This window comes from Jaculus jaculus, unplaced genomic scaffold, assembly GCF_020740685.1.
Source record: "Jaculus jaculus isolate mJacJac1 unplaced genomic scaffold, mJacJac1.mat.Y.cur mat_scaffold_37_1_1805170_arrow_ctg1, whole genome shotgun sequence".
In the NCBI taxonomy this organism is placed as follows: Eukaryota; Metazoa; Chordata; class Mammalia; order Rodentia; family Dipodidae; genus Jaculus; species Jaculus jaculus.
The window spans coordinates 401,472-423,246 of NW_025423493.1; the positions used below are offsets into that span (position 1 = coordinate 401,472).

Here is a 21,775-nt window from a genome sequence, read left to right on the forward strand (position 1 = left end):
ACTTTTGATTTGTCATCATTTTTAGTTCTATGAAAGTGTGTGAGGACAGTATTCACAGATAAATATTTTATACTCAATACTAGAATGTTTTATGCAATGTAAATGCCATGATTTAAAAAATTAAAGCTAGGCCAGGCATGGTGATGCATGCCTTTAATTCCAGCAGACAGATGGCAGAGATAGGAGAGTCTCCATGAACTTGAGGCCACCTGAGCCACCATAGTGAATTCTAGGTAAGCCGGGGATATAACTGATAAATTTGGAACCATACTTGGGTGGCTAGGCTTTACAGGCAAGCGATTTAAGTGTTGAGTCATCTATCAATCCACGACATTCTAAAAAAATTTTTTTCTTTAAGTGTCCTGCGCATGTTCACTTCACATGAGATTGACAGGGCTACAGCTAAAGTGCTCATGCACCTGTAGAGTTTGGTACTGATAGAATGGAATATAGTGATAGACTTGATATAGCCAAGATCAATACATTTCCTAGACTTATGTCTGAAAGTGGCTGGGACATTGGTATTGCATTCCATAAACTAAGTGGTTAAATTATTGCTATGGTCATAACTGCTATAAATAAGAGTCTAATGAGGGAGTTTGGGTGAAGGAATTCTTCAATAAATAATTTATGGTTGAGAATATGGTTGGAGAAGACCATATGGTCTGACAACACCTGAACATTTTTTGTAGTTGTATATATTTCAGTAGTTCATGTTGGTGATTGAGATTGGGATAAATAGTGCTATGGTATTAATTAGATGTATCCATGTTAATGAGAAGATTTGAACCTCTTAAAATGAAGCTTTAAATGTTATGCACTTACCACTTCTGCACCGTAACAAGTCATGTTCTTGAACAAGTTTCTTGTAGTTACTTTCTTATTGTTGGTACACAACACCTGACTACAAGCAGCTGATGGGAGGAAAATGCTACTTTTGACTTACAGTCCCAGTCTTGAAAGAGCTAAGAAGTTTCATCATGGCAGGAAAAATTGCTAGTAAAAGAAACCGACCTGGATTACTCCAGTCTGAACTCAGATCAAGTAGGACTTTAATCATTGAAAAATAAACTCTTAGAGTTACTGTGCTTCTGGGATGCCCTAATCCAACACTCAGACCATAAACCCTATTGCTGGACTCTGTAATGGGCTAGTGCTATTATCCATGGGGTTATTTGGTTTGATTAATTTTATTGGGTCAATTTATGACAGTAAGAGACCTGTTAAATTCATTCAGAGTTTTTTTTTTCTCCTAAGCCACTTCAACCAAAATTATTATTTCTGTTTTTTATTGATTAGTCTATGAGGATAAAATTTTTATTTATTTATTTATTTATTTATTTATTTATTTATTTATTTATTTGAGAGCGACAGACACAGAGAGAAAGACAGATAGAGGGAGAGAGAGAGAATGGGCGCGCCAGGGCTTCCAGCCTCTGCAAACGAACTCCAGACGCGTGCGCCCCCTTGTGCATCTGGCTAACGTGGGACCTGGGGAACCGAGCCTTGAACCGGGGTCCTTAGGCTCCACAGGCAAGCGCTTAACCGCTAAGCCATCTCTCCAGCCCGAGGATAAAATTTTGATAGTGAATTAAAACGTTTTAGGTCCAGAAGGTATTCTCAACTATTAATTTATTCCTGACTCTTCACTGGGAGGGAGGTCAGTTACACTAGTTGGAAGTTAGAGACAATTAGTCCCCCTTTTTAGTCATTCATACAAATTCCTAATTAAGCAAAAAGGAATGATTATGTTACCTTTGCATAGTTAGGATATTGCAGTTCTTTCAGATGTGTCAACAAACAGATAATACCTCTAATAATATTAATGCTAAAGATAGTAGTTTGTTTTTTTTTTAAGGTAGGGTTTTGCTTTGGTCCATGGTCACCAGTAACTCACTCTGTAGTACCAGGCTTGCCTCAAACTCATAGCCATCATTCCTACCTCCACCTCGCAAGTGCTGGGAATAAAAAAGGTGTGTGCATCCTTTTACTTATTTAATCTTTCCTTTTGGTCACATTCCTGTCTTGATTTAGCCTAAATAATGCAAATGTGCTTATTATGGAATGGTAAATTGCCTAATTTTAACTACCAATTGAGTATTTCACCTGGTATACACTTATACAGGGATAAATAATTTTTTATTTCTCATGTTAACAGTACATCATCAATAACTTTATTGATTGATACTATGTACAATTTGCTTTTTAAATTTATGGGCTAAGTAAGAGACAGAGAGAGCAAGAATGGGAATGCCAGGGCCTCCAGCCAATGCAAATGAACTCTAGTCACATGTGTCATGTTGTGCACCTGGCTTATGTGGGTGCTGGGTGAATCTGACCTGGGTCCTTATACTTTGCATGCAAGCACCTTAAAATCTAACTCATGTCTACAACTCACTTAACATTTTCTTACTTGGTGGCTGCTTTTATACCAACTATAATTTTGTAAGGTAACTATGTTTGCTTGGGGCTAGTGATAGTGGGATATCTAATCCTAGTTTGTTTCCTAGCTATCATGTAGTCAAGCTTCTTCTTGCTTCAGAATGTAATCTCCAGACACTGGACATTTGTGTGAGGTAGAGGATGTGTGTTACTAGGGGCCGTTCTTGATGTTAGTTGTTTCAGCCACTCCGAGCATTCAAAGCTCACTCTCTACTTCTACTCTGCTAATGTGAAGATGTTATGACTGTTTGCTCTTGACATGTTTTCCCCACCATGATGAAGTTTCTCTTCAAAACTGTCAGCTAAATAAACCTTTTCTTTCCATAAGCTATTTTCAAGTAAGAAGGTAAATACTACAGAAAGTTGTTACCAAGATATGGGGCTGATGCTACATTAAGCCCAAACATGCGACATGGTAAAATTTTAGTGAGAGAAAGAGAGAGAATATGGCCATGCAAGGGCCTCTAGACACTGCAAATCAACACCAGATGCATGGACCACCTTGTGCATCTGGCTTATGTGGGTAGTGGAGTATTGAATCTGTGTCCTTAGCATTTGCAGGCAAGTGCCCTACCACAAAACAATCTCTCCATCCCCAAACCATGCTATTTTTAGTCTGTGAGAACTATATCAGGAGGAATATTGAAGGAATCTGGAACTTTGGACTGAAAAACCTTGTAGTGTTATAAGCATTACTTAATGGGCCATTCTCATGAGAGTATGAAAGACTAAAATGCATAAAGAGGTATGAATTGTGTAGGCTCCTGAGGTTTCAGAGAGCAAAGAGGTCTTTGTCAGGTACTAGGTACATGAAATTTGTGTGATATTCTCACTGTTCTGCTCTTGTCCTGAGACTTTGACTAAAGATTAATTTAGAATTAATGCACTGATTTGTTTCGTGGAGAATAATACAGAGCAGAATGATATGAAGGATATAAAAATTGGCAAGAAGTATGAACAGATAAGGTTTAGGACCCAGAGAATGCAGCAACCTTAGTTGCAATTGTTAAAGTATCACCCTGTTGAAGGACATTCCAGTTCCTCTGAATAGTGGAAATACCTAAGATTCCCTGTGAGTGAAACTCAACTGAGTGTAGGTTCAAAGTAGAATGTATGCTCAAGAGGAGGGCCTGAAGGAAGAATGCTGAAGGAGTTTCTTGGTCCTGGAAGTCCAGCTTCATTTCAGCCTGGATAAAGAATTTGTTAGCATCACCTCCTTGGCATTGGTGAAGTATCATAGATGCAGGAAATTTGGGGTCATGGAGTGCACTCATGGTTCTGGGAACTTTTGGATCTAGACAGTGTTTGGGTCAGGTGTTTTGTCCCAACAACAAGAAAAACAACTGCTACAGAATTTTTTAAACACAGATGCAAAAAGCTAAGTCTACTATTTTATTTTTTCTAACGTAAAATTCGCATTACTGCTTTGGGAAGTGGCAATAAGCGTATATAATCTCATATCAATATTACAAGTCTCTTCTTTGTGTATGTTTTTAACGACAGAGCAACGGTTCTTCTTTGAAATTGATACTGGGTTGTTTTTTTTTTTTTTTTTTTTTTGAGGGCAGCGTAATGTAACTCTGTTGCATATGTGTACACATACTTCAAAACTGATGATGTGATTAATGTACCAAGATCGCAGGCATTGGTCTTAAAGGGGAATTATTATTTGTATGGGAAAGCTTTCACTTGTTTGATTTCTGAATCACTGGGCACATCTTTATTAAGTACTTTTGCTCATTTACAAGAAATATATTCAGTTGAAGGTACATTCATGCAGAGCTTACTATGTGTATACGTTTCTCAATTTGTTTTCTAGATAGGGACTCATTCTAACAGAAGCTGACCTGGATCTTACTCTCTAGTCCAGGGCTATCCTGGAACTCACAGGGATCCTGTACCTCTGCCTTCCTAGTACTGGGATTAAAGGTGAGTGCCACCATGAGTAGCTGTAGTGTCTGGATTCTATAAAGATACCCAGCAGTAGTTAACTCCTGGATATTTCAAGCTGTGACATCATTATGAATGTAGACTAAATATTGCTTTTACTAATGAGCAAACTCAGAAAGTCAAATGCTTTGTAATAATTTTCTAAATGAAGCTTTAATCATAACCAAGAAATATTTCTGACTTACGTGGTCTTAAGATTATATAAAGGTATAAACATATTTAAAATCTATTTAATTTGTTTATTTGAACGCATAAGAGAGAGAGATGGAGGTCAGGAGGGCGAGTAAGAGAGGGAATGGACATGATAGGATCTCCTAACACTGCAAGTGGTTTCCAGATGCATGTACCAGTTTGTGCATGTGGTTTACATGAGTACTCTTGATTTGAATGTGTGATGCCAGGCCTTCCATGCAAGAACCTTTATGTTTGAGCTATATCCCCAGCTACTGCTATATATTTTATTGAGATATTATTTTATGTGACAATTAGGTAACATACTTGTAGGGGATATGTTTCTGATATAAATTGATAATTGTGTGCATAGGAGATGGGTTATGTTTTAAGGCTAATCAACTAAGCATTTATATGCAAACAGCTTAGGTTGTAACTAGAATTTTTAAAAAATTTATTTATTTTCAAGCAAATAGATAGAAGAGAGAAAGACAGAGAGAAACAGGCACACCAGGCCTCCAGCCACTGCATACAAAGTCCAGACGCATGTGCCCCTTTTGCATCTGTCTTACATGGGGGTCCTGGGGAATTGAACCTGTGTCCTTTGGCTTTGCAGACAAGAGCCTTAACTCCAGCCCATACTAGATTTTTAACCTTATTAATTTTCTTGTACTTTAAGGATTATTTATTTATTTATGTATGTTATTTAGTTATTATTTGTATATGTAGCAGAAGCATGGGTGCAGAAGGTCTCTTGCTGGTGTAAACAAAAGTGAGATTTTATTTTGCCAGTGTTTGCATCTGCTTACACATGCATGACTTGAGAATTGAACATGGTTTGTAGCCAAACACCTGTTTTTTTTTATTTTTATTTTTATTTATTTATTTATTTATTTTTTTGTGGCAGAGATGCCACAAGAAAAGAAATCTACTGGCCTACTTCCCTGATAAACCTAGTTGCAAAGATCCTGAACAAAATCCTGAAAAACAGAATCCAACAGCACACCAAAAGCATTATCCACCTTAACCAAGTGGGATTCATCCCAGGAACACTGGGGTGGTTCAAGATACAGAAATCTGTCAAGGTAATACACCAAATAAACAAAGTTAAACACAAAAACCACATGTTCATTACGATACATGCAGAAAAGGCCTTTGACAAGATACAACATCACTTCATGATCAAAACATTGGAGAGAATTGGCATGGTTTGTTCATATCTTAACATAATAAAAGCAATATACAAAGCTCCTAAGGCCCACATAATACTTAATGGAAAGAGAATGGAGGAATTCCCATTAAGATCAGGAACAAGACAGGGTTGTCCACTCTCACGTCTGCTCTTTAATACAGTACTGGACGTCCTAGCTCAAGCAATAAGACAGGCGAAGGAAATAAAAGGGATACAATTTGGAAAGGAAGAAGTTAGCTCTGTTCGCTGATGGCATGATTGTAGATGTAAGAGACCCAAAAGACTCCATCCCAAAATTCCTGAAGGTGATTAACTCCTATAGCAAAGTTGCAGGATACAAAATCAATGCACAAAAATCAGTAGCCTTTACATATGCAAATGACAAAGATACAGAGAAAGAAATAAGGGACATAGTCCCATTTTCAATAGCAACAAAAACAAAAAAAAAACATAAATAAAATACCTTGGAATAATGTTAATCAAGGAACTGAAAGATCTATACAACAAAAACATAAAAACACTGAAAAAAGAAATTGAGGAGGACTTGAGAAAATGGAAAGACTTCCCATGCTCCTAAATAGGCAGAATTAACATTGTGAAGATGTCAATCCTACCACAGGCAATATACAGATTTAATGCCATTCCAATTAAAATCCCTACAGTGTTCATCAAAGAGATAGAGAAAATGATCTCACATTCATGGAAAGGCAGAAGGTCTCACATATCCAAACACACCCTCAGCAAAAGAAATACCTCTGGAGGCAAAACCATACCTGATCTAAAGCTACATTACAAAGTCATAGTAATAAGAACAGCATGGTACTGGCATAAAAACAGGAGTATAGACCAATGGAATAGACTTGAGGACCTGGACTTTGGTCAAGCAACTATAGCTACTTGATATTTGACAATGGCCTGAAAAATATAGGCTGGAAAAAAGACAGCATCTTCAACAAATGGTGCTGGACAAGCTGGATAATCATATGCAGGAAACTGAAACTTGATCCACGCATTTATCCATGCACTACACTCAATTCCAAATGGATCAAAAACCTCAGTGTAAGACCAGAAACTTGACTACTACTGGACAAAAGTGTAGGAAGTACTTCTATGATATAGAAATGGAAAAAGACTTCCTGAACAAAACCCCCACAGTCATGATCTTATTCAGTCACTCAACCAATGGGATCACATGAAGCTGAAGTGTTTCTTTAGAGAGACGCATACAATAAGCAAAGCCAATAGATTACCCAAGAATGGGAAAAAAATATTTTCTGGTTATCTAACTGACAAGAGGCCTAATCTATAGAATCTACAAAGAACTCAAACAGCTAAACAGTAAAAAGTCAAACACCTACTCACAAAATGGGGCAAAGTGCTCAACAGGCAGTTCACAGAGGAAGGAGAAATACAAATGACAAACACACACTTAAGAAAATTTTTATCATCCTTAATTATCAAAGAAATGCAACTTAAAACATCAATGTGATTCCACCTTACCCCAGTAAGGATAGCAAACATTAAAAAATCAAATGAGAGGACTTCCGGTTAAGATGGCGGCGTAGGTACCATGCCAAAGCAGCCTAGGGGGGGGAAAGACCAAAAAAAACTCAGCAAAATACACACTTTTACTAAAAAGTGAGGTGTATAGGAAGTTGAGGCGGCAGCGGAGAAGCGGAAGAGTTATAGAGCATCCAGAACCTGCACAGGCGGGAACAGCGGCTCCGGGGCGGCTCGGCCACCCGCCGCAGCCGCGGAGCGGCAGAAAACCGCCGGACTCTCGGCTCGAGCCGCAGGACAAGCCAGGTGCAGGATTTTCCCCTCACACCGCGCTCTCCGCAACTCGGGAAACGTGAGGGGAGAGCGGCAGTGAGCAACGGAGGGAGGAGCAGACCGCGAGGTAAAAGCACACGTGGTGAAGCGATACAACCAGAGCAGCCGTGGCTCTCTCCCCTCCCCCGCCGCCGCCTGAACCCAGCTCCAGCGAACACAGCAGCGGCCCAGGACCCGGCCACGCCAACTTGGGCTGACGGCGGGACCCAAGCAGGAGCAGAATTCGGCAGCAACTTCAGCGACTCCAGCACCGGTACCAGTGGCCCCAGCAGCAGCGGACCCAGGAGCGGCAGCGGTGGCAGATCCCGCAGCAGCGGCTTCGGGGTGAGCAGCAGCGGTGGACACGGCAACGGCAGCTTCAGCAGCGGTGGGGGCTCCGGGGGTGGCAGCTACAACAGCTGCAGAGGCGGCAGCAGCGGCTCAGTTTGCCCCGTAGGAAAAGCAAGTGCCCAGTTCCAGAAATCAGAACAGCAGCCCGACGACCCAGGCAGCAACTTGACTGAGACCACAATCACCCAAGGTAACTGGGATTGCACCAGGGAAGGGTCTCACTTGGTCACAAGCTGACTTGGATACCTCAACAGACCAGAAATCTAAACCTCTTTGTTGATAGAGGATCTGGTCATTATAATAACTACTCTTGCATACATACTCGGGGCTGTTTTTGATGGAATGGGTACAGTGTTTAGTTAAATTTTAGAATCTACCAGTATATTATTCCACTCAGCCTGCTTGAATACTCCTATAGCAGGGAAACTCAACCCCTAAGAACATCTTTGTAGATACTCTGAGAGTCTTAAGAGCCACACCTAATACCTTAAGGTCCTACCCTGAAAATATATTACATCAAATCAATTGATACAGCTAAGAATACACAGTTAGCTAGAAAATCCAAGCATTAACTTAATCCAAGATGCAAAAATATATACATTATAACACAAGAAACACTAAAAAGCAAGACGATATAAATCCACCTAAAAGTATTAATGCATCAGAAATGTCCTCCAGTGAGAAAGAGTTAGAGGAAATGCCTGAGAAAGAGTTCAAAAGAATAATTATAAATATGTTCAAAGAGGTCAAAGAACACATGAAAACAATCAAAGAAGAAATCAAAGAGGAAATCAAAGAGGAAATAAAAGGAATCAAAGAAGAGGCAGGACACCAATTAAATGAAATAAAGAAGGCAATACAAGACATAAATAGAGAAATAGAAATAATAAAGAAAAACCAGTCAGAATTACTAGCAATGAAGAACACAGTTAATGAAATAAAAAACTCTGTAGAAAATCTCACCAGTAGGATGGATGAGGGAGAGGACAGAATATCTAAGCTAGAAGATCAGGTGGCAGACCTAATGCAGTCCAACAAAGAGAAAGACAAACTTATAGAAAAGTATGAGTGGGAATTTCAAGATATTCGGGACACTATGAAAAGATCCAATATAAGAATTCAGGGCATAGTAGAAGGAGAAGAATTCCACTCCAGAGGCATAGTAGGCATCTTCAACAAAATCATAGAGGAAAATTTTCCCCAAATTGGGAAAGAGGTGCCAATACAGATACAGGAAGCCTTTAGAACCCCAGCCAGGCAAAACCCAGAAAGAAACTCTCCTCGCCACATTGCACTCAAACTTCCAAACACACAAACCAAAGAAAAAATATTGCAAGCAGTTAGAGAGAAAAATCAAGTTACCTACAAAAGCAAGCCCATCAGGATTACAGCAGATTATTCAACACAAACTTTTAAAGCCAGAAGGGCCTAGAGTGATATATTCCAAGTTCTGAAAGATAACAACTGTCAACCAAGGTTACTTTATCCTGCAAAGTTATCCATCCAAATAGATGGAGAAATAAAGACATTCCATGACAAAAGCAGGTTAAAGGAATATCTGAAGACAAAACCAGCTCTACAGAAAATACTTGATAGAATCCTCGATGCTGAACAAAAGGAAAAGCACACATATAAGGAACCTAGAAAAAACCAGCCATACTCAAATACCAGTTAACAGAAGAGAGCACAGGTAGAACAAGTAACACACACACACACACACAAATGGCAAACATAAATGCACACCTTTCAATAATATCTCTTAATATCAACGGTCTCAATGCCCCAACGAAAAGACATAGATTTGCAGACTGGGTTAAAAAGCAGGATCCTACAATTTGTTGTCTTCAAGAAACTCACCTTTCTAAAAAGGATAGACATTATCTTAGGGTGAAAGGTTGGAAGACGGTGTTTCAAGCAAATGGGCCTAGAAAACAAGCAGGGGTTGCTATCCTAATATCAGACAGGGTGGACTTTAGTCCGAAGTTAGTCAAAAAAGATAAGGAAGGTCACTTTATATTGATTAAGGGCACACTACAACAGGAGGACATTACAATCCTAAACATATATGCACCTAACATGGGGGCTCCCAAATTCGTCAAACAAACACTATTAGAACTAAGGTCACAGATAACACCAAACACGGTGGTGGTGGGTGACTTTAACACCCCACTCTCATCAATTGACAGGTCATCCAGGGAAAGAATAAACAGAGAGGCATCTGGACTAATTGAGGTCATAGAAGGAATGGACCTAACAGATATATACAGGACATTTCATCCAAAGGCTGCAGAATATACATTTTTTTCAGCAGCACATGGAACATTCTCTAAAATAGACCATATATTAGGACACAAAGCAAATCTTAACAAATTCAGGAAAATTGAAATAATTCCTTGCATTCAATCTGACCACAATGGAATTAAACTACAAATCAGTAGCAAGAAAGGCTATAGAGCATACACAAAATCATGGAAACTAAACAATACACTACTAAATGATGAGTGGGTCAATGAAGAAATCAAAAAGGAAATCAAAAAATTTATAGAGTCAAATGATAATGAGAACACAACATACCAAAATCTCTGGGACACAATGAAGGCAGTTCTAAGAGGTAAATTTATACCCTTAAGTGCCTATATTAAGAAATTAGAAAGGTCGCAAGTAAACGACCTAATGCTTCGCCTTAAAGCCTTGGAAAAAGGAGAACAAGGCAAACCAAAAAGTAGTAGACGGGAAGAAATAATAAAGATTAGGGCAGAAATTAATGAAATAGAAACGAAAAGAACAATCCAAAGAATTAATGAAACAAAGAGTTGGTTCTTTGAAAGGATAAACAAGATTGATAAACCCTTAGCAAATCTGACCTAAAGAAAGAGAGAAGAGACACAAATTAATAAAATCAGAGGTGAACAAGGTAACATCACAACAGATTCCAGAGAAATTCAAAAAATTATAGGGACATACTATAAAAGCATATACTCCATAAAGTATGAAAATCTGAAAGAAATGGATGATTTCCTTGATCTATATGACCTACCTAAATTAAATCAAAATGAGATTAATCACTTAAATAGACCTATAACAAACATGGAGATCTGAGCAGTTATCAATAATCTCCCAACTAAAAAAAGCCCAGGCCCGGATGGATTCACTGCTGAATTTTACCAGACTTTTAAGGAAGAGCTAACACCATTGCTTCTTAAGCTTTTCCAGGAAATAGAAAAAGAAGGAATCCTACTAAACTCCTTCTATGAGGTCAGCATCACCCTGATACCAAAACCAGGCAAAGATAGAACAAAAAAAGAAAATTACAGACCAATCTCCCTCATGAACATAGATGCAAAAATTCTCAACAAAATATTGGCAAACAGAATACAAGAGTATATCAAAAAGATCATTCACCCTGACCAAGTAGGCTTTATCCCAGAGATGCAGGGATGGTTCACCATACGCAAATCTATAAATGTAATACATTACATAAATGGGTTGAAGGACAAAAATCACATGATCATCTCATTAGATGCAGAGAAAGCATTTGACAAAATCCAACATCCCTTCATGATAAAAGTCCTACAGAGACTGGGAATAGAAGGAACATATCTCAATATAATAAAGGCTATTTATGACAAGCCTACAGCCAACATATTACTAAATGGGGAAAAACTGGAAGCTTTTCCACTAAAATCAGGAACAAGACAAGGGTGTCCACTGTCTCCACTTCTATTTAATATAGTTTTGGAAGTCTTAGCCATAGCAATAAGGCAAGAGACACACATAAAAGGGATACAAATTGGAAAGGAAGAAATCAAGTTATCATTATTTGCAGATGACATGATTCTATACATAAAGGACCCTAAAGACTCTACTAGCAAGCTGTTAGAGCTGATCAAAACCTACAGCAATGTAGCAGGATACAAAATAAATACACAGAAATCAGTAGCCTTCGTATATGCTAACAACAAACACACAGAGGATGAAATCAGAGAATCACTCCCATTCACAATTGCATCAAAAAAAATAAAATACCTTGGAATAAACCTAACTAAGGAAGTAAAGAATCTATACAATGAGAACTTTAAGACACTCAAGCGAGAAATTGCAGAAGACACTAGAAAGTGGAGAAACATCCCTTGTTCCTGGCTTGGAAGAATCAATATCGTGAAAATGGCAATCTTACCTAAAGCAATCTACACATTTAATGCAATCCCTATCAAAATTCCAAAGGCTTTCTTCATGGAAATAGAAAAAACAATCCAAAAATTCATTTGGAATCATAAAAAACCTCGAATATCTAAAATAATACTGAGCAACAAAAAAGAGGCTGGTGGTATCACCATACCTGATTTTAACCTATACTACAGAGCCATAGTAACAAAAACAGCATGGTACTGGCACAAAAACAGACATGTAGATCAGTGGAACAGAATAGAGGACCCAGATGTAAGCCCAAGTAGCTATAGCCACCTGATATTCGATAAAAATGCCAAAAATACTCATTGGAGAAGAGACAGCCTCTTCAGCAAATGGTGTTTTGAAAACTGGATAAATATCTGCAGAAGGATGAAAATAGATTCTTCTCTCTCGCCATGCACAAGAATTAAGTCCAAATGGATTAAAGACCTTAACATCAGACCGGAAACTTTGAAACTGCTAGAGGAAAAAGTAGGGGAAACCCTTCAACATATTGGTCTTGGCAAAGACTTTCTGAATACAACCCCAATTGCTCAGGCAATAAAACCACAGATTAACCACTGGGACCTAATGAAATTACAAAGATTTTGCACCGCAAAGGACACAGTGAAAAAAGCAAAGAGGCAACCTACAGAATGGGAAAAAATCTTCGCCAGCTATATATCTGATAGAGGATTAATATCTAGGATATACAAAGAACTCAAAAAGTTAACTAATAAGGAATCAAACAAGCCAATCAAAAAATGGGCTATGGAGCTAAATAGAGAGTTCTCAAAGGAAGAAATACGAATGGCATATAAGCACCTAAAAAAATGTTCTACGTCACTAGTCATCAGGGAAATGCAGATTAAAACTACATTGAGATTCCATCTCACTCCTGTCAGATTGGCCACCATCATGAAAACAAATGATCATAAATGTTGGCGGGGATGTGGAAAAAAGGGAACCCTTCTGCACTGCTGGTGGGAATGCAATCTGGTCCAGCCATTGTGGAAAACAGTGTGGAGGTTCCTAAAGCAGCTAGAGATTGATCTACCATATGACCCAGCTATAGCACTCCTAGGCATATATCCAAAGGACTCATCTCATTTCCTTAGAAGTACATGCTCAACCATGTTTATTGCTGCTCAATTTATAATAGCTGGGAAATGGAACCAGCCTAGATGTCCCTCAACAGATGAGTGGATAATGAAGATGTGGTACATTTATACAATGGAGTTCTACTCAGCGGTAAAGAAAAATGAAGTTATGAAATTTGCAGAAAAATGGATGGACCTGGAAAGTATTATACTAAGTCAGGTAACCCAGGCCCAGAAAGCCAAGCGCCACATGTTCTCCCTCATATGGGGATCCTAGCTACAGATGACTGGGCTTCTGTGTGAGAATGAAAATACTTAGTAGCAGAGGCCAGTAAGTTGAAAAGGAGACATAAAGGGGGGAGAAAGGAAGGGAGGAGGATACTTAATAGGTTGATATTGTATATATGTAATTACAATGATTGTAATGGGGAGGTAATATGATTGAGAATGGAATTTCAAACGGGAAAGTGTGGGGGTGGGGAGGGAGGGAATTACCATGGGATATATTTTATAATTATGGAAAATGTTAATAAAAATTTAAAAAAAAATAAAACAATAAAAGAGAAACTGAAAAAAAAAATCAAATGAAAATATATGCTGGTGAGGATGTGGAGAAGTAGAAACACTTATGAATTGTTGGTGGGAATGAAAGATGGTACAACCACTTTGGAAAGCAATCTGGAGACTCCTGAAAGAGCTGAGTATAGATATACCAACAGACCCAGTTATTCCCTTTCTGGGCATCTACCCTAAAACCTTCAAACCACAGGCCAGAGAGATTTGCTCAACCATTTCTCTAGTGGCTCAATTCGTAATAGCTAATAGCTAGAATCAACCCAGATGTCCATCACTAGAAGAGTGGATAAGTAAGATGTGGTATATATACACAATGGAATTCTATATAGTAGTAAGAAAAAAATGACAACAAAATTTGAGGAAAAATGGTTGAACCTGAAACCAGTCATTTTCAGTGAACTTACCAAAATACACACACACACACACACACACAAACATCACCACATACTCTCACTCATTTACAGCGCCTAACCTGTATCTACCCAAGATGGCTTACATACCTAGAAAGCTTCTCATGGACTAGACAATAGTATGGGTGGAGAGGGAGAGGAGGGGAAGGGAGGGTATGTGAATGGTACTGTAAAATTCTACATCCTAAAAGACAGACCAAATGGCTGTACCTTCACCATGCCCTTAGAAGGATCACCTGACCCACAAGACACTGGAGAGGGTATGATGTAGACTGACCTTAATCTTCTACAGCCTCTCCCCGCCCCCACTTCTGTATCTTTTTTATATTAGTTATCTTTTTCTTCCTTTTTTTAGTGTGCACTGACCTATAACTCCCAGTACCAGCATGTGGCTATCATCCACAATGAGCTTTTGATCAGAGAGACCTACAAGGTTTCCTAAAAGATAGACTGATTTCTGTCAGAGTGCTTGATGACCCACCAAAGGTTAGTGGTAAGACCGTACTGCTTAAGACACCTTATGCAGTTGACACATAAAATGGAGTGGCAAGGCTAGAAGCTGCAAGAGAGTCAGTCCCCAGACAGTCAGTGCTCCTAGTGCCAGAATATGCTACATGGGCAACTGGGGAAAATTACCAATATCTGTCCAAGCAACTCATGGTCTCACCTACTCAGCAGCAAATAACCTTCTGTGATGCTCACACCAGTGCAATAGTGGCACACAGCCATGGTGAGAAACCAAGTGCTCTTGATTTGGCTAACTTATCCTCTCAGTGGTACGGGACCCATAGCTGGAGCTGAGAAACAAGTCAGAACCATATCCAAACACCAGCCCGCTCTCCATTATCAAGCAGCCACCAATCATGGGCTATTAAACCAATTAAATTCTCTATAAAAGAAAAGTAAGAGTTATCTCATTTGTCTGGCGGTAACTCCCCCTCTTTTGGAAAATGTGCTTCTCTTTTTCAGATAGATGTAGATCCTAACGAGAAAGCCACCACATCATACCTCAAAAGGGCCCGGCTGAAAGTAAGAATTGGTGAAGCAAGCAAGGATGCTGTTTTCTTGGTGAACCAGGTACCAGCACATGGGTGAAGGAGATCAACACAGAAAAAAATCAACTCCTACCAAATCAGAGAGCCAGAGACCCAGAGGTGCTGAACACCTCATTACTGAAGCAGACCAAAAATGAACCCAACATGGCTCAAGGAAATTTTGTGGAAGAGGGGTCAGAAAGAATGTCAGAGCCACATTTTGGGTCATGATATGCAGACATTTATCCTACCTATAACTGTGGGCTAACTCCAGAGTGCATTACCCATATACTTCAACAAGTAGGGGCCAAGGGGAGGGGGTAGGTAATGTATGAGCCTAATAATGGTACCAAATTGACTGTATTTGCTGAGTACAAAACTAATTAATAAAAAAACTGAAATTTATGCAGCTATATGGCCTTTGAAGTTCTTATGAATGTTTTTTTAACCTTTACATTGACTCTCACTTTGGGACAAGACTATTTCCTGTTACTGAAACTGCAGTGATAAATGATGATCATATTAAAATTAATAGTTTGCTCACCCAGCTACAGAATTTGGTGCAAATCAGGACTCAACCTTACTATATGTGCCATTTTAGAGCCAATACTGTCCTTTCAGGTCTTCTCAGTGAGGGAACTGCATATGCTGATTCTCTGATGAGAGTTGTGGCATTATTAGATCCTGTTGCTGAGGCTACTCAATCCCATGCCCTCCACCATCAAAACTCGCAAGCACTACATTTGCAATTTGGAATTTCTAGAGAAACTGCATGGCAGATTATTAATAATTGCAAAGTCTGTCCTCAGTCATTTCCCTCCCTTCCAATGGGAGTTAATTCCAGAGGGCTCAAAACCTGAACTTTATGGCAGATGGATGTTATTCACTATGTTTTTTTTCTGGAAAATTAGCTTTTGAACATGTTACTGTAGATACATTTTCCCATCTTGTAATGGCAACAGCTTGGACTGGTGAAGCATATAAAAATGTAGTTCAGCACCTTTTTCATTGTTTTTCTATTGTTGGGACGTCTTAACATTTAAAAACAGATAATGCTCCTGCTTATACCAGTAGAGCTTTTAAAACTTTTTGCCTGCAGTTTTCCATTAAACATACTACAGGAATCCCTTACAATTCACAAGGACAAACTATTATAGAGAGAACTCATCAGCAGCTTAAAGGTCAGATTGAAAAACTCTGTGCTGAGGATTTCCCCTACTCCTCCCCTCATCATTTATTAAATCATGCCTTATTTACACTTAATTTTCTTAATAAATATAGTTAAGGTCATTCTACTATTAAAAGGCATTGGGAAGCTTCTGATTGTAATATTAAACCATTAGTCATGTGGAAGGATCTTTTAACCTCTACATGGAAGGAGCCAGATACCCTTTTAACATTAGGGCAAGTCTATGCTTATGTTTTTCCACAGGATGCCGAGTTACCAATCTGGATTCCTGACAGGCTCGTTCAGCCTTTCAGGGCCTCAGGCTCTGAGTATAAAAAGAAAGAGCAGACTATGCTGCCATCCATATCACCTTCCTGTGGCACCAATTCACCAAACTGAAACCGAGCATCGGCTCTGGTTCTGGCTTCTGCAGAGGATGTGGAAGAAAGTACTTTGACTACAGCTTTCTTCTGCCTTCAGCTTTCACCTCTATGCCCACTGTGTGTTCCTAGATCAGCAGCAAGTCACAGCAGTGTGATGCCATCCTGGGGACAACTTAAGGGGCTGGCTGAAGCTCACTCCTTTGTGGACACAGCTCATCTACTGCCCTTGGTGCCAAATCTGTTTGTTGCTATGCTTTCACTTTTGGCTGCTGAGGTATGGTGTCTCTCACTCTTTCCTGTTGTTGCTGCAGATCTATCCTATTGGGCCTATCTTCTAGACCCTCCAGTGTTTCATCCTGGTACTTGGAACTTTGGACCTATTAAGGTCACCACTGATAACACCAATTTATTAGGAGGAGAAAGTAATTCTTACTTGACACAAAAGGCTGAATATAATTTTAGTTATACAGACATGTCAGATACTCTTCCTGTTTGCCTCTCTATTAATAAGGACATGTCTGGCTGTTTTCCTTTGGCTGAACATCAATTAATTGCTGGCTCCTCTATTCCCCCTACTAATACCTGAGGGGATGATGGACAGGAGGAATTTTATGACGGACAGGAACACTTTTATTTACAACAAAGTTCTCATGGGACATTTCATGTTTCTTATTCTAATTGTATTCTCTCTAATTGTATCACTGAAACTTCTGAGGATGTTTTCTTGATTTTATGCCCACCTCCATATGTTATGCTGCCCGTAAATGTTACTGTAGCTTTGTTTTCTAATCCTGGAGTTGAAGCTCTCCATAGAGCTAGGGTTCTGATCACATGCCCCAAACGATTTGTAGAAGCTTTGATTTAGGTATTACAGCTTTAATTGGAATTATTTCAAGTTTTGCTTTCTCAACTATGTGCTTGGTAAAAGAAATACATACTGCTAATCATGCTAATCAACTTTCTAAAAATGTCAGTCTAGCACTTATGATTCAGGAAAATATAGATAGAGGAATTCAGGATAGAATCCTTTGTAAGAGGCAGTCCTCTTTATAGGAAATGAAATTCAAAACATAAAAATTAGACTCTCAGTGCAATACCACTCATTATTTAGATGGATATGTGTTACTCCAATGCCATATAATGACTCAGAACATGATTGGACACAAGTTAAATCCCACTTACAAGGCCTTTGGAACAATTCTCAGCTGACTATGGATATAGATCTTTTGCATGAAAAGATCTCACATATTTGTAATTCTCATGTAGTATCTGCCTTTCTAGAGGAAGTTTCTACAGCCTTTGTTTCTGCAGCTACTTATTTCGTTTCCAACACTTCCTGGCTCTCTCTCTTTTTTTTTTTTTTTTTTTTGTTTTTTGAGGTAGGGCCTCACTCCAGCACAGGCTTACCTGGAATTCACTATGTCCACTGAGGCTGGCTTCGAACTCTCAGCGATCCACCTACCTCTGCCTCCCGAGTGCTGGGATTAAAGGTGTGTGCCACCACGCCTGGCTATCTGGCTCAATTTTTTATTCAACATCTCTGGTCCTGTTCTTATTCTTCTTTTTCTTCTCCAAGTCATCTTCAGACAACTCTGCCACTCATTCTCAGCATTAACTGTGGATGTTCAAGCCATTAAAACAAAAAGGGGGAGGTGCCAGAGATGGCAAGCATGCCATTTCAGGATAATGAGGAAGCGAGTGCTGAAGAACTGCATGACACATTTCCACCCCAGCTGTCCAATGTCCATGAAGTCCAATGTGGCCCCTCTCTAGAAATATCTTTGGCTCTCTATGCTACAGATATCTATGGTTTTCTGTATAATGTTTGTCTTTCTCTGTCTTGCACTTAGTGTACCAATCTCTAAGTTTACTTTTACAGCAATCATTGGTGTTAGTGAAATGTTGATCAATGTATCTGAAAGAAGCTCTGGCATAGAACTGGAAAAACAAGAAAATGGGTCAGAGATAATTGTTTCCCTTAAAGGCCTTGAAGAAAGTCAGGCATGGAGTATAGTACACTTAGGAGGAAAACAGTGAACCTCCTGGAACAATGTAAGAATTTTTCTATGACTAATTTTTCTGGATGGTGGCAACTGCAGCAAACTATGAGTCTTTACCAAGAATCCTTACAGGAAAAACAACCGAGGTCAGAAAGAGTTCAACTGGCGGGACCAAAATCTAAGTATTGGAGAGACATGAAAAGTAACATTCAAAATAAATGATTGGGGAATAGTTTTATTGGATCAATGATTAATGGTGGGAACCCCCTTTTTGTGATTGTTGTCTCTCACCTTTAATATAGTAACTAAAATTAGGAGCTCAGGAAATTGCAAGTGCTTGACTGCACAAACATGTGGAAAATATGAAAATAGTTAATCATTATATGGGCCTGATGACTTTACTTGAGGTGAATAATTATGGGATTATTTGATGTAAAGAAATAACAAAAAGTTACTATGAATTCTGTGGACTGTACATCTCTTGAAGTTTGTTCTTGCATGACATGATCAGAAAATAAAAGACTGAGGCTAAGAGCTGTGGCAGCAGAGCAGAGAAGAGAGAGAGAGAGAGAGAGAGAGAGAGAGAGAGAGAGAGAGACAGACAGACAGACAGACAGACAGACAGAGAAACTGTCTTCACCAGTCAGCTTGCACCAGAATTTGACTTTGAGTTGTTATTGCGACACTCCCTTTCCCACCTGTCTTCGGGGACCCTCCTTCAAGCCAGGGCTGGACCCCAGCAATCTGGAGTTCATTTATAGTTGCTAGAAGTCCTGGCATGCCTCTCTTTATCTAATAAATAATTAAATAAAGAACATATTTTTAATAAAATTTTAAGGGAAGATTATGGTAGGGTGAGTGGTTCTGCTTTATCCTTCATTCATAAAACTAGATGGGAGGCTGCCATGGGTGCTGGGGCATGTAACAGGTACAGTGTCTTTAACTCATGGCCTCCTTTCTCTGCCCTACAAGCTAAATGTAATCAGTCACCAAAATTCAGAGACACACACACACAGAGAGAGAGAGAGAGAGAGAGAGAGAGAGAGAGAGAGGAAGGGAGAGGGAGAGAGAGAAAGAGAGAGATATCACAGGGGTTCAGATAGCAACAGAGACAAAAATACAGAGGTGAACACAAAGCTGCACAGCCAAGCTGAGGCTGGAGGGTATCTGCTCCTAGGACTTGAGTCTAGAAAATGTTGGGGCAGATGGGAGAGGGCCCTTATAATAGTCTGACAAAAGTCTCTTCAGTTCAGCTTGCCTCGAAGTGCATGGAGAAACTACCCATCTGTGCCATGACACACTTTGGCCACAGTCTTCATTTCCAATCACACTCTGCCCCCATACTCCACATGGACTGGATACAAGGGCTATAGTACCTGCTTTTCAGATAACTACATAGTTCTTCTGCTCCCTCATTACCCCACTATGCATACAGCCCATATCAACATGGCACTAGCCACCCCATTGTCTTCCCGAACCTCTCTCTAGCAGCTAAAAGTTATTGATGGTCAGCAGGTTCAAGACAAGATGGCTAGTCAGGATGAATGGCCTGATAGTGAAGGCCTCATCAGGGTTACTTACAAACACCAGAGTCCACAGATAGTGCTCAGAACACAAACAGCTGGAAGTTGTGAGGAGCTGGCAGACTGAATGTAACATCATCACAGGTGTAGAAACCCTAAAGAAGGGCTCAGTAATTGAAGTTCATGGTATCCTGCAGGACAGAATCCAGGATCCAAATGGAATACACAACAGAGAGCTAGAGACACTCCCCAGCCTTAGGTAAGGAATCCAGTCCACAAAGTTACCATTTTTGGCTTCCTAAGCATAAGGTGTCCTGCTTTAATCCCCCCACAGAAGTTGTTACAGGGATTACCAGAAATTTTTGTTTATACCTGGAAAAAGAGTAACAATGGCCATGCTAAAAGGTCAAATATACTTAGGATATAAGCAAGGCTCATTATTCCTGTACAATTACTATTTTAACTAGGACAATCTAGAAGGAATAGTCTATGTATGCTGACAATCTTCATAAAAAAAACCATTAGAAATTGTGCTGTAATTGATGTCTCTTAGAGATTACTCAGATGACACACTAAAGGGCTACTTTTCCTCTCTATGTCCCCTTAATTCTCCTTCATTATCTTATTCTGTCTCTAGGCCATGCCATCAACACCCCCACCCCCATACTCTAGATCTCCTCTAATCTCTCTCTTGCATCAGGTCTGGCCTCCGTGCTAAGATACCCTTCAAACCGAACCGCTTCTCTCTGACACCAATCCTTCAATTTTCCTGCCTCAAAAGCCCTATTTTCACTTAGTCCTGAGTGCTACAGACTGTATCTCCTTCCTTGGACTCTTACCTCCTCCTGCAGAACCTCAGTTGGTTCCTCACATTTTTGGAATCTTTATCTCCATGCTTTGAAAGTCACTTCTCTCAGTGGTTTGTCGCCTCCTGAGTCTCTCAGTCAATGAGCACGTCCAGAAGGCACTCAATGTTTCCTCACACCATGAATCTTCCCTTCACACAAGTCAGATATCTTACTAGCACATATTCTCCTCCCACAGACCATTGAGTTCATCAACCATCTTCTGAGACTAGTAGCACTTGAAAACTGATGCCTCATATCATATTGAGGCCAAACTGAGCCTAGTGAAGAATGTTTTGGGGGCTCCTTTGATATCTAGGTCACTGTGTTACATGCCCATGGTGACAGCTAGTGCAGGATTAAGCCCTGTCCTCCTGAAGACAGCATCCCTTTCCATATATCAAGCCAAGCACTACACTCCAATCCTCTCTTTGGTTTGATGGTCAATGTAGGAGCAAGGGTAGGCTCTAAAGTAGCACAGGCCACCCCAGGCAACTAGCTATTCTTGCCTTGCTGTGCCCACCACATTGCCAAGCGGGGAGTGCATCATCTTGTTCTCCAGAAAAACAAAGTGAGTCTCAGGAGAGGACCTGGCTTTTCTGAGCTCACACATACAGAAGGTGAATGGTAATGGAGATAAGGTCTCTA

General features: G+C 39.6%; 1 protein-coding gene across 1 annotated transcript in view; it reads left to right on the forward strand.

Annotated features, from left to right (window-relative positions):
- Positions 1-16,775, forward strand: part of LOC123457336 (zinc finger protein 25-like) — a 102,233-nt gene extending 85,458 nt beyond the window's left edge. The window contains exons 7-8 of the mRNA XM_045141316.1: positions 15,144-15,203; positions 16,641-16,775. Of these exons, the coding sequence (XP_044997251.1) occupies positions 15,144-15,203; positions 16,641-16,775 (195 nt within the window). The remainder of the gene's footprint in view (positions 1-15,143; positions 15,204-16,640) is intronic.
- Positions 16,776-21,775: the final 5,000 nt, after the last annotated feature.